The sequence below is a fragment of the Canis lupus genome, chromosome X (genome assembly GCF_003254725.2).
Source record: "Canis lupus dingo isolate Sandy chromosome X, ASM325472v2, whole genome shotgun sequence".
In the NCBI taxonomy this organism is placed as follows: Eukaryota; Metazoa; Chordata; class Mammalia; order Carnivora; family Canidae; genus Canis; species Canis lupus.
Window position 1 is genome coordinate 17,498,097 of NC_064281.1, and position 17,513 is coordinate 17,515,609.

Consider the following 17,513-nt stretch of genomic DNA (forward strand, 5'->3'; position numbering starts at 1 on the left):
CCCTCAGAGAATTAATTGGTCAGAAGTGGGGTTCAGACAAGCCCAGGTGATCCTAGTGCAGCCCACACTGAGGATCTCAAGTCTAACTACATCCAGCAATTCATTGCTGCCTGACTCCAAGACTACAATAACTAGAATAAAAAGAAGTGATTCCCACCCAAAGCCCAAGGCTGGGCAACACAGTTGTTCAGAAACTGGCTTCAGTTCTTATGTCATAATATTTGAGAAAAGCTATACAATTGCCTATCAATCATCCAAGTAGCTGTGATCCTGGTCCTGTCTTGTACTGGATTTGTAAAGTGTTCAAATTTAGAACCCCTTTTGTGTTTTCCTTCCACTTCCTGGACATACATAACAGTATGCTTGAATGAAGGTTATCAAACCCGACTTTTTGGTCTCTGCATATATCCAAAACATGGCAAGGCCTTCCTTAGAAATATTTCTATAGAGATTGGAAAAATGATTTTTTCTTATTTCTTCCCAACCATTGCATCCAGAGATCTCTTGGTAGTATTTCTTGCAACTGCATGGGAATCTAGAATTATCTCTCAGTGAAAAAGTGTTAAAAGAAAACTACATAGTAAACTGGATTTGGCCTGTGGGACCTAGTTTGCCAACCCTTGGATTGTAACGGTGTCCAAACTTAATAAACAGTTACAGAAATTAATGCTGAACCAGTGAGGTTAAGTGACTGGTAGGTAAGTTGATGCCACTGCCAGAATTCCTGGCCCCTTAGCAGTGTCCTTCTTAATTTACACAGCACATTTCACCTCCATGGAGCTCATCCTATCTGCCACATGGAGAGTCAGCCTGGGGTAATGGGTTAAGAGCCAGTCAGCCCAAATTTGAATCCCAGTTGTCCTGTTGTCTAGTTGTGCTACTTTAGAGGAAGTCACATAACCTGTCTGTGCCTCAGGTTTGTCCCCTGTGAAATGGAGCTTATGAATTCTAACTCATTTACTAATCACAAGGTGACATACTTGGCATGGTGCCTGACCCTCAGAAACCCTATTCTAAGCATTTATGATTGTTGCTTCATTGATGCTTTGTGTATCTGAATTTCAGCAAAGAGGTTTGACCAAGTTGCTTACTATACCTTTGGATACTAGTTATAAAATTATGGATCAGATGATGGGTTAGTTAGAAATTCTCAATGTCCAGACCTAAACAATCTAGATTACTGGCTCGAGGTCAGTGGTTCTCAAAGTGTGGTCCCCAAACCAGCAGCAGCAGCCTGCGGGAACTTGTCAGAAATGCAGATTCTCGTGCCCACCCTAGACCCACTGAATCAGAAACTCTGGGGGTGGGACCCAGCAGTCTGAGTTTCAGGAGGCCCTCCACGTGATGCCAAGGCCCTGAGAAACTTTGATGACCGCTGCTGGAGGCCAATCTAAATGGTTTCCACTGCCACAGCCTACGGGATGCTGTCCTTGGTGCTGCCTTGTCCCCGCTCTCCTCGGGATCTCCCTTAAAGTTAGAGATGAGCTTGCTTCTTAAACTGGCAGATCAGACAGGCAAAGCCAGCCCGGAGGGAGAACTGTACCACTCGATGCTAGAATACAGACCTGAAATGATGTCATTCGGCTGGAAGTGCCAGCTAGACTTCACAAAGTTGTTTTGATTTTTAACAGAGATAGCTTTATTTTCACCTAACCCAAGTTTCTAACTCACCTTTCTTGGCATTTTAACTCCTAACTTGGGTGAAGCTGTCAGTGGTGATGCGGGTAATCCAGACACTGTGCTCCTAGTTAGCAGCGTGGCCAGGGCTGCAAGATTGACTCCGAGTGCGAGAGCAAAGCCCTGACTACCACCTCTTGGTGTTTCATAATTTGATCATGGGAAGGGGTGCCACCCAGGAGGGAAAATGGAGTCTGGAGTCAGTTGTGAAAGATTGGTAGTGAGATGGTTAGGAGGTTCAGGGGAGGCATACTGGCGTTCGCCATCTGTGCTGCTCTCCAAACACCGTCTCAGCTATTTTGTCTTATCTGAGCCACCAGCTCTTCTACTCATGTACAGGGAGTCCCTGCCAGCCAGGGGCTCTGAAACCAGCTGGGTTGGTGGTGTGGCCCGTTCCTGGCAGTGGAAGCAGGTCTATAATTGGCCCATAATTGAATTGGATTTGGCTCAGACTCCCAGGCTCTCTCTCCCCTGACAGATAACCAGCAGTAAACTTCATATATGATTCTACAGGGAATCCAGGATGCCATTTCTTGGCTGTTGGTGACAGTGGAGAGCTTTCCAGGAGAGTGTACCTTTAGGGAGATGATTTTGGGGGTTTCTTAAAGTGAAGTCTTCCCTGGGGGCATTTGTTTGCCACCTAGTCTTTCTGAAATGAAGATATTTCAACCTGATTTTCAAATCTGGGATCCTGTGTGTGTGTGTGTGTGTGTGTGTGTATTGTATGTTTATACGTATATAAAGGATACAATATGGGGCACCTGGCTGGCTCAGTCAATAGATCATGCAGCTCTTGATCTCAGGGTCATAAGTTCAAGCCCCACGTTGACTGTGCAGCCTACTTTTAAAAATTAAATAAATAAAAATGATACAATATGATTTTTTAAGGTTAGGCAGCAAGAAAATCATAAATAGAAATAAAAATTCGTGTTTTGTCACCCTCTCTAATTTTTCCCACTCATTTTCCAAACATGAGAGACTCCTAACTCTGGGAAACGAACAAAGGGTAGTGGAAGGGGAGGCGGGCAGGGGGATGGGGTGACTGGGTGACGGGCACTGAGGGGGGCACTTGACAGGATGAGAGCACTGAGTGCTATACTATATGTTGGCAAATCGAACTTCAATTAAAAAAAAATATATATATATATAAAAGACAACTGGAGGGGATGGGGTGGGGATGGGGGGAGGTAAAGCTGGTTATCTGTATGATGTGGGACGTTAATAGCTGCAAAACACGCCTTTTTAAAATAAACCAACAACCTCAAATTGGAAAAAAAAAAAGAAAGTTCAGAGAGTACATTTCCTTTGGGCTATATCTATTCATAGAAGTGGATAGATTAATCCTAGGTGTCTTTTCAATGAGAAAGTCCTCCTGGGTATAAGCAGAGCAAGCCATTACCTGTTCAGTTCTGGCCCATGGCACGGGTTGTAACTAACCCTTCTTTGGCACCTGCTGTAGACTGTGTGGCGATCCTACTTCTCTAATTTAAAGAGATTGCACCCGTTTGTTTGTTTTTTCCAGATGCTCTTAACTAGGCTTAATTAATACTCTTAAAATGAACTTTCTCTGGAAGGAGATGACACATCCCACGATCTTCTCCCCTGTGTGAAGTTGGAAGTCACATAAGAAGGAACTGCAAATTCATTGCCCTTCCTGTCTCATGGAACTGCTGTGAGCCTCAAAAGCGAACATAGAAGTACTTTGGAAGTCTTAAAATCAAGTACAAGGGCTTGTTAATGTTATTGCTGCTATTAGTCTCTCGTTAAAAGATGTGATTTCGTTAAAACTTAAAACTCCAAATAAGCCTCTATTTCCTCATCGCCTGGCTCGTGGTGCCCTCCTAAGTGGCTTATTCACAGTGGCGAAGCTGCCATGTTGTTGGGCACATGTGTTTATTAATGCCTGCCTACCTGTTTCACTCTTATTACAAAGTGGACATTACTTAATGATCAAGTTAAGCAACATCAGAAAGAGGGAGGAAACACTCCTAGGGAGTAATAATAGGTATAAATTGGATGTGAATGGGCATGAGCCAGGAGAAGACGTCATAGAGAAGACACCTAGGGCACTTTCTGGATGTTTATATTGATATGGATCTTGTTTTCATTTCTAGACCAGACTCCGATAAAACAGTCTGTGCACCAAAGGTTACTAAAAAGATGAGATACCTCTTTTTGGCCATCAAGCCCATTCGAAATGCTCAGTAAAATGGTGTCTCAAATGCATTGTTTCACTTTTCCTTGATAACAGAAGGCAGCTTGGCCTCCCAAATATTTCTTAAGCTGATTTTCTTCAGGGAAAAGTCTGAAATTACAAACCAGGTATATTTGCTGCTTTAAAATGGTAGGAGGAGGAGTGGAAATCCCTTGAAGCTTCCAAAACAAAATGAAAGCACTTGAGTGAAATGTTTGTAATTTTACTGTGGAGACAAGGGCTTTGGAAACTGGAGCTGCTGCGGGTTTGGAAAAGTGGGACTGCAGTGCCTCCTCCTGGAGAAGGGGCTTACACGCAGCTTAGAAATCCTCTCACAAACTGGCTCAGGCTTGGATGACGCAAGGTAGGTGGTGGCGGAGAAAGAGAGCTTCTCGGAGGCTTGCAGGTGATTCGGTGAGCTCCTGTTAGTCACAGACAATTAGTGGAGTTTCATTTTCAGTGAGCTCTTTTATATTCCCTGGGAAAATCTGCAGAGCTACTCTTTAGAGAGCATTTCATTTAAAAACCAACCAACCAATCGCTGCCCTTGGTAGAAGAGGGTAGAAGACACAGGGTATAGGCAAGAAGTGGGGACTATGAAGGGCATGAACACTCTCTGGATGCTGGTTCATGCCAGATGCCCCATCGGAGTCAACTCCATGTCTTTATGGCTCCGTCTCAAGATTGGTATCCTCACTCCTACTTAGATGTGTGGCTCAGAGTGCCCAGCAACTTGCACAAGGTCACAGAGTTACTACATGATACAGCTGGACGTGGAGTGCAGCTGTGCCCACTCTAGCACATCCACTGCCTAATGCCTTCGATTAGGTTCCTTCCCCTGGTAACATGCTTTCATCAGTAATAATAGCTACCACTGGGCTCAGGACTTTATGCGCACCGTGGCATTCGGTGTTTCTCAATCTCATCATTACTGACATTTCTTGTGGGGGGCTGTCCTGCACATTGTGGGATAGTCAGTGGCACCCCTGGCCTCAACCTACTAGGTGCCAGTGGTATCTGCCCTGAGGGGTGACAACCAAACATTTCTCCAGACATTGCAATATGTCCCTTAGGGTCAGGAGCAAAATCACCCCTGTGAGGTAGGGATTTTTCCTTATTTTTCAGACAAAGACACAGAGCGATTATGCCAAATCACAGACCAAGGGAATAGCAAAGCCGGGGCCTGAACCTATACCCAAGTCCCCTCTAAAGTGTTTGCTCATCAACCTTCTTTTCGAATATTTGTTTTCTAACATCGTCTCTAGAATCTTCGTCGCCTATATTCAAAGGCTGTGTCTCGTTGCGTCATTCCTGCTGCAACCTTTACAAGCTAATGCCCCCGCTCACGTCCTCCCCTGGCCGGACCGTGAGCTCCCGCAGGGGCACCGTCCTCGGCGCCTCCTCTAACACTGCGGGGCCTGGCAGATGTTCACTTCCTAAATGAGTCTTTCCCATACTTTACTCATTCCCATTGAAATCCGGTTCGAGCTGTTAACTTGCATTATGAAGAAAAAGGTTAATTCAGCTAAAGTAAATTCCAAGTAGCTCATGTACAAAATGATTAAAAGATGAAAAGCAATTGAGTCTGAATAAACGGATGTTTGAGCACTCAGAATTTAATAAACCTGTTTGGTAAGTTCTCCAGAATGAATCATTGCCTCTGCAGCTAAAGGGCAGCCGTGATTCCTATCATCTGTGTCCAAAATGGGGGGGCGAGGCGAGAGCTGGGCAGTGCAATAGTGTGCGAGTTGTTAAGGACTAGGCTGTGCCCGCTGCGTGTCAGGGCAGGTTTTCTGCGGTGGGAGGAAGAGCCACCGGTGACTTGGGGGCAGTGGGACTCGCTTGCGCTCCGCTGGTTTTCCAGCAGTCAGGACGAATTGCTCTGAGCAGTCTTTCTGCCACCTGCCTGGACCAAAGCGACTCCAATCTGTGGACTGCTTGATAGAAATTTCCCTCAGTGAGAAGCCAATTGACCGGCCCCGCCTGGGATTAAAGCAGCCACCACCTGGCCGTCTGCATAGAGCCCCAAACCAGAGGCTGTGGAGCCGCGGCCTCCCAGGCGGGGAGCGGTGGCCCCGGAGCACAAGCGAGCCTTGACTTGCTCCTCGTGATTCCTTCCCCTTCTCAAATGCCACAACGTGCGGAGGGAGTTAAAACGAGCAGTGTTGTCACGACGCAGCCAAGCCTGATTAGACAGCCTGGAATTCACTTCCCCGGTTTTCTGTGTGGGCTGCACGCAGCGGGAGAGGGAACGAGAGCAAAGCCTCCACGGGTAGGAGCCGGCTGCCTCGTGATGACACAGCGACGCCTGCCAAGCCCTCGCTCGCCCCCGGAGCGCAGGCGGCCTCCACCGAGGCCTGGCATTCCTCTGTGCCGTTTGTCAGCAGCGAGCCGGGCCCCCGTGGTCCCCAGCACTGCCACTGTCGCTGCTGTCCCATCCCTTTCTCCGTTACCTCCTTCCCTTCCTTCCTCTGCCTTTCTCTCAACCCTCCTCTCTTTCACACTCTCTGATATTTATGGACATCAACCCTTCCTCTTCTTCAAGACCTTTAAAAAAAGCAAATTACTTGTGCTTCCATGCAGCGTTCTGTGCATTCAGCTGAAGCCGGGCAGACGCCGATTCATATCCGAGTCGACAACGCTGATACCCTCCGCATTTGGCACATGCTCCTTGCTTAATGAGTGCTTGTTGAATGAATGAATGAATGAATGAATGAGTTCACGCACAAATGAATGAATGAGCAAACGAACGAATGAATAAACCAATGAGTCAGAGTTAGAGGATCACCTCTTTGTGAAGAGCTTAGCCTTTGCTTGTTTTACTCTGACCTGACACAGTGAAATATTTGCAAACCCTGGAAGATTCAACTAAGAGAAGTTGTTGTTCAGAGAATGCAGTGGGTGACAGTGATTAAAAGGAGAGGCTGTGGAGTATGACAGACGACAATCTGCATCTCCTCTCCGTGGCCTGCAAGCGGGGTACCCCAGGTCAAGTTCGTAAAGTCTCCTGGCCTTCTTTTCCTTAAGTGTCTGAGCAGCATCGTGTATACTCCAGGTAGTCAGCACAAGCAGTGAATGAACTAACGTACGCGAAGCACGAGCCGTGGCGTCGGGCATCCCCTGAGCACACACTCCGTGGTCACACCAATGAGGGCAACGAAAAGGATGACGTTGACGTTGGTGCCGGTGATTACAAATGCTTAACATTCAGATTTTAAAAGACTTGATGAGCCGCTAAGATGACCTACTGCTTTCTGATACATTTAAGATGAAAAAAGAACCTATAAAAAATAGTTGTGTTTAAGGCCTAATACTATTACTGGGGAATATTCTATGTATACCATCTACCATAAATATATTTCGTTTACCAGCTGACAAAAGAATCCTATTCAAGAGGGTTTTATTTTTATTCCTAAGTCTCTGTGACTATAAAGAGATAATAAATACTGGGCAATTATTTATTATTCTTTTTATTAATGTTTTAATTTCTGTAAAATACAATACACTGATTGTTTGGAAAGGCAAACAAGTCAGTCCCGACATAAACCTTCAAACTGGGAAAATCAGGATTACTTACTCTCAGCATTACTAACATTTGGGACTAGATAATTCTTTGCTTGGGGCTGGCAGGGAGGAGCCTGTCCTGGGCACTGGGGGACATTTACTAGTATCTCTGGCGTCTGTGCACTAGATGACGGTAGCAGCCCATACCTCCTCCCAGGTGTGACAACTCAAGCTGTCTGCAGACACTGGCACCCCGTACCAATCCCCACACTTCTGAGATGGCGTACTGAGTTCCAGTGTGTTGCAAGCATGGCAAGTGCTGCCAGTCAGAAGTGTCCTTTAGCCCGTGGAAATCTATGTGCCCATGTCCAGGGTTCTACAGTTGGGTCCTCAGTCACCTCCACCTTCCACCAAGCTGACTGGAGCAGATGTGCTTCTCTGGTCTCAGGTCTACCCCCCGAATGCTCTCTCACTGATTCCAGCTCTCCCCCACTAGTTCACACACTAGGCCCTCCAGATCTCTGTTTTAAGAGAAACCATCCAGATAGCTTCTGTGTATTTGCTGTGGAGAGGCTCTTAAAGCAACTGCCACAATCAACTCAAAGTCTTCTTATGTTCACCCACAAGAGCACTTGGCACCCACACAGTTTGTAACCAGGGCCTAGAATAATAGCTTTGATGGTCAGGAAAACAAATGAATAAAACCTTGATGGAGTTCAGAACTGCGGCAGAACTCATCTTTATCCTAACCAAGTGGAGAACCAAAAAAAAAAAAAGAGCATCACAAATCAAAGGAAAAATGGCTTCACTAGAGAGTGAAACATCTCAGGATAAAGCCATTTCCTTCAAAAAAAAAAAGTGAAGAGAGCTTCTGTAATTGAGTCAAAGTGGGGAACATTTTAAAATTGAAGACAGAAATTTCCAGCAAATCAAAGAAGATATTTAGAGAAGTTTTTTTTTCTTTTTTTTAAATTTAGTTCTGTGTAGCAACCATAAATCAGTCCTTTGTCTTCTGGAAAAGGGAAAAGGTTATGAAATCATGATAAGCCAAGCACTATGAGAAATAAATCATCTTAATTCTGAAGGCCACAAAGCAACATAAAAAATATTCTTCTGAGAAAATGTAGTGTGGAAAAAGCAAGATATGAAATCATACGCGTGCTGTGAATGACGTTATGTAAAGAAAAAGTAAAAGGAGAACCAGTTCCCATCTTTGCATAATTACCCTGCCCTGGGTGCCATGCCCACCTACACTTTCTTAAATCTCTCCATCTCCCTGATCCTTCACAGCTACCCTGTGAGGAAGACACTGCTTTCTGCTTTTTATGAAATGAGGGGATAGAGACCCTGAGCTCAAAATTGCAAAGGTAGAAGGTAATGAGACCAAACCTTCCATGCCCTGATAACCCCAAATCCCATATCAGCAACTTTGTTGCTGTATCTTATATGTAAACGTAGAGGAAATCAAAATGGGGCAGCTATCAAAATGAGTATAATGCTAAAATGGTGATCTTATGGGTGATTATTTTCTATTTCCCACCTTCTGTTTTGTTATAGTATATACGAATTGATTTTTAAGGCATATTACATCTTACTTTGAAAGGAAAGATATTTCCATTTACACATCAATTTAATCATCTGCCACATATGTAGGTATCAATTAAGTTTAAAATAATAAAGGGCATGGTTTCCAAAAATAGAGCTGCTAATATTGATTTGATTGGTTGGTTACTGATACCTTTCTTCTTCTTTAATGTAAGTGTCTAGAACCGTAAATTTCCCTCTAAGCACTGCTTTCACCGCATCCCACAAGTTTGGTATATTGTCTTTTCGGTTTTGTTTGTCTCAAAGTATTTTCTGATTCCCCTCGTGATTTCTTCTTTCACTCATTGGTTTATTCAGGAGTGTGGTATTTAAGTTTCACAACTTGGGGATTTCCCAAACTTTCTTCTATAACTGATTTCTACTTTCATTCTACTGTGGTCCAAGAACATACTTTGCATGATTTCAGTCCATTTAAACTTATTGGGACTTGCTTTATGGCCTAACCTGTGGCTTGTCCTGACAATATGCCATGTACACGTGAGAAGAATGTGTTTTCTTCTGTTGTTGGGTGGAATGTTTCATAAATGTCTCTTAGGTATAGTTGGTTGATAGTATTATTCAAGTCTTCTATTTCTGCTGTAGACTGAATGTTTATATCCATGCAAATTCATATGGTGAAATGTAATCCCAATGTGATGGCATTTGGAGGTGGGGCCTTTGGGAGGTGACTAGGTCATGAGAGGGGAGCCCTGTTGAATGGGATTCGTGCCCTTATAAAGGAGACCCCAGAGAACTCCCTTATCCCTTCCACTATGTGAGGATCCAGTTAGATAATGGCCATCTATAAGGAAGCAGACTCCTAACTCTGGGAAACGAACTAGGGGTGGTGGAAGGGGAGGTGGGCGGGGGGTGGGGTGACTGGGTGGCGGGCACTGAGGTGGGCACTTGACGGGATGAGCACTGGATGTTATTCTGTATGTTGGCAAACTGAACACCAATAAAAAATTAATTTATTATTAAAAAAAATAAACCAGGAAGCAGGGCCTCATCAGACCCCAAATCTGTCGGCATCTCTATCTTAGACTTCTCAGTTTCCTGAGCTGTGAAAAAATAAATTTCTGTTATTTATAAGCCCCCCAGTCTAAGGTATACTGTTATATAGCAAAAGACTATATAACAAAAGACTAAGACAGTTTCCTTGTTGATCTTCTGTCTACTTCTGTCCACTGTTGAAAGTGGGGTATTAAATTATCCTGTTCTTATTGTTGAACTGTTTCTTCCTTTAATTTTGTAACTATGAATCATGTATTTCAGGGGTCTGTTGTTAGGTACTAAATGCACTTTTCATCAAATGTCTGGGTACATCAATTTGCCCTCCTGCCAACACTCTCAAAATTAGCCCTTGAATCAGCAGGAACAATGGTGATGCATAGTAGTTAACATTTAAGAGTAATGAACGCCTTATGTTCTCTTCTAGCAGAAATGACATCTGGATGAATGGTTGGTAAATATGTCTTATCTGGACCTAGATGGTCTTTGAAAAATAAATCCAAATAACTCTTGATAAGTAAATTATTTTCTTCTGGTTTTACATGTTTTTCTCCCTTTGAAGACTATGAACCAAAGGTGACATCTTCTCCAAATTTTTGGTTTCCCAGAGGAATAATGAAGTTAAAATCAGTGAATTCAAGTCAAATTTCTGAGACCTTGATCGTGGTCTCAATGTTACTTTCAGACCTGGCAAGAAAAGCTAGTCTTGCTTTTAAATAGTAATCCCCATGAGAATACAAGGACTTGGGGAGTCTACAAGAACACATTTTTAGGGACCACCAAACTTGCTATGGTCACAGCACCAGTAACATTCTACAGACATGCCTTACATGCTCATGACATATCAGGTGCCCCCCCCCCAGCCTTTAAGCTATATCCTGAAAAAAAAAAAGAAGCTATATCCTAGCATCATAAAGAAGGTATAAACAAGGAAACCAATACATCACTTTGGTAAATATTGTGATGGCGTAAACAGAAGATGCTAGGGGTGGGGCAGAGTGCTGGAAGAAGGCATACCTCCTCTATCAAGGCATTATGATGGTTCTTGTCAAAGAAATCCAGAAGCAAGGCTGGTTGGCTGATGTGGGGTATGGGATAGAGGCCAGCTCGAGATCATGGGGCTGTGTATGACCACACAAGCATTGCGGATCATTTGAACTCACTCTCCATGCCCTACCACAGTGTTTCTCAGAGAATGGTCCAATACCCACTGGTTGACCTCAAAAGTCTTCCTAATGCAAAAATGCGAGTGCTTTCTTCAGTTCTTAATGGCAGATGGGGATTAAGTCCATGCATAGCCAAAAGCTATTAAGCGAATTATTAGGAATCACTAAATTTCGCATCTTTCTGAAGCCCTGGTTTAGTATGTAACCATGAAGTCTGGCTGCCACACAACATGTGGCCATACTGTAATGTCCAACACAGAGAGGAAGAATTCCTGCAACTTCAGAACAACAGTTTCTCTCTAGTGCTTCATGGGTCCCAGGACTTTCAATTGCTGCTGTTTGTGCTCGTTAACATAATTGTAGATTTATTCTTAGGGTTTACCCTTTGTTAACCATTTTTCTTGTGATTGCTGTATTGCTACCACTTTGATACTTATTTTGTTCCTTCCCAATGCTTTGTTAACACTGAGTTCTTTAAAAAAAAAAAAAAACACTGAGTTTTTTTTACCACTGGAAGAAGAGAAGAGATGGTGTGGGCTGGTTGTACGATCTTGTTTTGCTCCACTCCAGAAGTTTAAGGACGTTGCCCTAGAGGAACTGTTTGATCTCACTAGGCTTGTCTATTAATGATGTTCTGGACATTCCATATGTCCAGAGGCTAATTCTGGGCCTCTATTAAACCATCCCATTCCCACTACCTCCTTCAAACTGTCCCTGACACAAAATCATCACAAGTTACCCCTCTCATAAATCATAACATCAGTTATCTTTCCTGCCTACTTAGAGGATCATAAACAGTCATTGGATATCTTGAATCACTGAGCTGCTAATTCTTGAGTTGCCTTTTGAAGTATTTTATCTTTCCACCAAGATCAAAGTATCCCTAGAGTGGAGACCAAGTTTGACATCTATATATCTTAGCACATAATGAAGAAAATGCCATGGTACAGAGCTAGAGGCTCTTTACTGGGCACCTGTGGTCTGATCGGAGGATAGAGAGGGAACAGAAAAGGACACCCAGCTTGCTGGACACCAGCCCTGAGCAGTCCTTTGGGTTCCCCAGATCCCTATCTATGAAGTCTGAGGTGGAATCTGCTATAGCTATAAAGAAACAAGCCAATGGTAGCTTCTGACTGTAGACACAGGAGATTCCTGATCAAGCAGCAAAGACAAAGAGGTAGCCCAGAAGGAGGAAATCAGGCCAACCAGTAAGGGGCTAAATGATGGCTGGTCCAGGATATTTACGCCTTATGAGTCCACTGAATGAGTCAATGTTAAAAAAAAAGGCTCTCCCTCTGTGACCACAAACCATGACCATGGAAGTCTCAAAATCTGACATAATTGTGGGAGAAGAATTAGTACGTCAAAAGCAAACCAGCCTACTACCTCTGCTACAAGAAATAAAGGTCATTCCTTGGCTTAAAACAATGACTGTACTCATTAGGAATTCAGATCAATTACCGTGACAACGTTAGGTTTTCACATTCCTGTAAGAATAAGGAAAAATAGGCCTCTCTGAGTGGTTTTGCATTATTAGAATTTGTTCAGGGAAAAAGAATCATTATAGTCTTCTCTGAGAAAATGAAGTAAGAAAAACTTGTCCTGGCTATCTGGTAACTTTTCGGTATTTTATTGAGTTGATATTGTTCCCCATTGCTGTAACCATAGATCCAAGGCTGCACACTCACTGCCAGATAACACTTCAAGATCCTCTCTGAGCTCATTTTAAAACAGCATTCCTTTGAATCTTCAAAACCAAGTTCTTCTGAAACCGTAACCAGGGTTAAATTTAGGTCGACATGAATTTCATAAGAGCAAAGTCCTTTAAAGTTTACATTAAAGATTCATGTGTCTAACTGGCCTTGGTTGGGTGATGATAATAAATATTACACAACGTTTATTTCCCTTCCCCGGGGTTTCTCACAAGAAAGTTCTGCAGCTTTGTCCCAAGCATATTGCAGTATTTCATCTCAGCTTGGCTATATAAGCAGGGCAGAGTGTAATGATGCTCATCATCAACTTGTTTCATTCTGTCATAAATAATAAGTGTTTGTCACTGCACCTCAGGTCAGTTCCTGCTTGCGTCACTTGGGCCCTGGCCAGGTTCCTGGGATTCATTCTAGAGTCATAGAATCCACTGTATTTTATTCTTACTCCTTTGTTCTTTTATGTAACTGTGCTGAAAACACTAGATACTGTGTTGTGTTATTTTAACTCAAAACAGCTCCTCTTTCTCTGTACCATAAAGAAATCTTTTCCGTAGAGCTAACTTGGAAATGTTCTAGTAAGCCGGCATAAGCGTGACACAAGTAACATTGCCATTACACTTGGGATTATCTCAGAGAATGTTCTATTCTTCGTTATGTCTACAGGAGAAGGCTCAGCAGGGCTCCAGTGCTGTGCTTGCCTTGACCTACATGGCCAGAGGTCACCCTGACACCCATAGGGAGCGTGTGATACCTCTGTAAGGTACGGTGGGAGGAAGGGGTGAATAACACGTAAGTGACAGCACTAACTTTGAAGTCACATGCCCTCTTGAGGATGCATGACAGACAGGGAAAACCAGTCTTTCTGTAAGATTCATCTCAAGAATGGGAGCAATAAGTGGGTATCAGAAACGATGGATGTGATGCTCTTCATACAGTATCTGGCACATGGCATATGATTAACACACGTCTCTACTGCTCAGCACATAGGGGATGCTCAGCAAATATTGAAGAAATGGGTGAGTTGATGAACAAACGAATGAATGGGCAGTCAGCCAGATAAAGACCTGTTTTGTGTTACCAATGTAGATTCCTCTCTTCTGAACTTAAACTTCTGCTTAAGAAACGGAATAAACTGTGCATGGTGGGATTCAGTAATGTTGGATAAAGTAGATTTGCTCTCAGGTTCCCAGGAGAGAGCTGGAAAGAGAGGACAGGCCGATTCCACACGCCCCCTGCTGGCAAAATTCGCAAACCAGTCCGCACCTGTCAGGTCTGCAGACGCAGGGCCGGGCTGAGCCCTCACCAGAGGGTCATGATTGAACAGATCCATTAACAATAAAAATAAGGTCACAGGCCCTGCCTGCACTGCCTCCTTGGGAGGGTGGCAGGTACAGTTTTGAGCCTGCTCTTCCCTCGTGCACATTCTGAGTCATCACTGGGGCCCCTTGGTCTGCTCTGCACACATCTGGGTTATTCCTGTCAAGGCCTGAACTGATCCCTACCCTCTTTACACTTCCAGACCTCCTCAACACCTTGCTCCCATGAGCCTCTCCTGAAGACTAAGCTCGTCACTCTTCGTGGCATCTGGGTGGGGAAACTGAGGCGTGGAATGAGGGACCCCAAGATGAAAAGCTCCCCAGGGCCCACTCCCAACCCTGCTCTCCCCCAGCAAAGAAGGTGACCAGAAAGGGGTTGGCAGACAAACATCCTCTATGGCTCTCCAGCTGGTTATGAAATATGACAGGCCCCGAAGCTCGGCTTTACCAGGAAATCTTTGCATCAGAAAAACTGGTCTAAACTGAAGGCCCTGGAGCTTAATGAATGCTTCTGGAATCCCAGACTCCCTCTGGGGAAGGCTTCCGTAACCCATTTTATAGCAGTCTTTTTAAGTGGAAGGAAATAATTTTTCACTCACCTTCTTTCTTCCAACTACTGCTCAGCTTTGGGGACATACTTCAGTTCGCTTTTAATGTTCTGGATCTCTGATAGGTTGACCGCAGGTCCTGGAAGTTTCTTCGCTCCTGGCATTGGCTTCTTCTCCTCATCCGAGGTGGGAGGAGCACCCTGAAGAGAAAGAAAAGTAAGAAGGGATGGGCTCTCTGAAAAAAAAAAGGCATTTGGGCTCTCTGTCACTTGTTCCTGCGCTGTTGAGACACCCTCGGAGCTTCCAGAAGATCTGAAGTTTGTAGACGAATATGAAATAAAGTTAGAAGAAGAAAACAAGTCATCTCCATGTGACTTAGAAAACACAGGAGTACTATTCAATGCCTGAAAACTAACAAACATTATGACTAGTTAGGATTTGTGTTTCCAGGAGAAGCACCTTACGAGAGCGAATTTAATTTCGTATCTTAGGATCCTAATATGCCTGCACAGCAGAGATTTGTAGAATGTTAGTACACAGTTGGCTCTAACAATGACTTAGTCCAGAAGCTTAAAAATATTTTTCTTTGGGGTGCAGTAGCTGCCAGCCTTTGTTCCAATAACATCTCTGGGAAGCATAAACAAACTAGTATTTATATAAGCAAAACCTTCTTGAATGTGGGTGGGATGAGGTGGAGTCACAGAGGAGGCCCAGTTCTCCCTCCCAGCTTTAGGAGCTATTTGAAATTTCCTATTATTTAATGTTTTTATATTGTTGCAGCTTTAGGGCGAGACCACATCCTATATTTTTTTTTTTTGTGGCTCCTATAATGCCTGGTACAGACATGCACACTTGCCCATTATTGTTTAGCTGATTAATCCCAAGAATGTACCATAATGGCAAATATATGCCTGTGTACATACGCCAAACATACATATTAACAGTGACTGTAACAATGAGATCAGTGGCTGTATGTGGCTCCTACAACCCCCAAGTCATTACTATAGAAAAAAGTTGCTTATGAGCTCATTGTTCCTATGGTAGAGGTGGGGAGCATATTCTCTGGCCCTAGAAGAGAGATGTTGGAGGAACATTTGATCACCGTGGCAGCCACAGGAGCACGCCTCTCCGATCAGTTTTCTCCCGGCAGGGTAATTAGATAACTGGCCCCAGCTGCTTCGCCCTACAAGCCGCCCATCACCACACTGAGATCACACTTCCCACGGCTGCTCTGCTCGTGCCCAATGACTGAGTGTCACAGGATCCTGAAGCCAGCCTGTTCCCGGGAGACAAGAGACTCTTGGGAAGGAACTTCAGCTCGAGAATTTTCCTTAGAACAGCAGTGAGGTCTAAGAGGTTTTGCCCCCATCCGCTGTCCCACTCTTCTTCACCCACGTCACATCCAACCACCCTCCCATTCTTCCTTACAAGTGGTTTTGCCAATAAATATCTTGTATGTCCAAACCCATCGTTCTGTGGGCTTCTTGGAGGACCCAAACTAACACAGTCAAGATGTGGGACTGGCAGGGCTTCATCTGTTTGGCCAACAACTGAGTAAACCAATACAGTTTCAGGGAAAAGGAGTAAGAAACCACACCTTTGCCTGTGGTTCAAGCCCTATGCCCATACTTGTTGCCAGCCTAACCAGGCAGCCCTGTGACCTGGGTATTCAAGCTAATGCTGGGCTTTGCCTCCATCTGGCTCCTACATCTAGTTCTCAAAATGTCTCGAACCTACAGGGAAAGGGAAGAAACTGTTCAAGAGTCCCAACCTCTAACCAATTATTTGGTAGTCATGTCCTTTATAGAATTGCCTGTTTGAGGGGTGAGTAGAAATATAAAATATTAACGTGCTGTTCTTCTAAGGACTAATGGTTTCTCCTGTAGTCATTTTCTTTGAATGTTGGCACAACACTGATGAAAGAGCTAATGTGTCACCCACACAAAATGTGATTCAGTGTAGATTCAGTGTAGACTGTACCTGTTGTAAATATCTGGAAAATAATGTTTCCTCAGGCCAACGTACAGAGCCATAGGATTGGCTTCCTTTTATCAAGGATACACATTTATCATTTATAAATGCAGATTTAGAAGCAATAATTAAAACTATTAAACATCCACTTGGAGCACCAGGTATTCAAAAGTGTTCTTTGCTAGGCTTTTGGAAAGAGGTTTTAAACAAGGCTATAAATTGGTTTTTTTTTTAAATATGTGTAGCACTGAAATGAAAAATGTTTCCTCACTTATGAATGTTCCCATGGTTGTTAGGTGGGTAGAGCTTAATAAAGAAGCATGAAGAAGAAAAATGTCTCTAATTCCTTCTGTTAAGTTCCTGGGTACGTCACATTCACTGTGTTTGTAATATCAAAATGTGCTATATTGGCACATTTAACGCATAAAGCCGCTGTGTGTAGTTATGTGTCTATATGCAAAGATTTACTATGTGAACATACACGGATAGAGGATGATAATATTTAATATTAGCCACTTCCAAATTATTAAAACCTCAATGTACTGGGCTTTTCTTATAAGGTAAGACTTTTAGCACTTGATTTGGCACGGTCACATATGATGGAAATTATAAATGGATATATTCAATAAGTAGACATGACATTGACTCAAGAAGGGGTTAATGGTGGTGCATATTCTTAACTGAAACTTCTCTCATCTTTTAAAAAATGGTAATCAGATCCTATTTCTTCTATAAATTTATTATAAGAATTATAATAAATAAAGGCATGAGTTGGCAGGGCTCCAGATGGCTCCATTTGGCTAATGCATAATACTTTTTTTTTCCTTTTGTAC

General features: G+C 43.5%; 1 protein-coding gene and 1 long non-coding RNA gene across 4 annotated transcripts in view; one reads left to right on the forward strand and one right to left on the reverse strand.

Annotated features, from left to right (window-relative positions):
- Positions 1-17,513, reverse strand: part of SMPX (small muscle protein X-linked) — a 58,097-nt gene that overhangs the window by 16,247 nt on the left and 24,337 nt on the right. For all 3 annotated transcript variants that reach the window (XM_025438473.3, XM_025438466.3, XM_025438455.3), the window contains exon 4: positions 14,761-14,909. In XM_025438473.3, coding sequence (XP_025294258.1) covers positions 14,775-14,909 — 135 coding nt within the window. In that variant the 3' untranslated portion in view covers positions 14,761-14,774. The remainder of the gene's footprint in view (positions 1-14,760; positions 14,910-17,513) is intronic.
- Positions 12,991-17,014, forward strand: LOC118353723 (uncharacterized). Its single transcript, XR_004813067.2, has 2 exons — positions 12,991-13,605; positions 14,365-17,014. It is a non-coding gene; the product is annotated as an uncharacterized LOC118353723 (long non-coding RNA).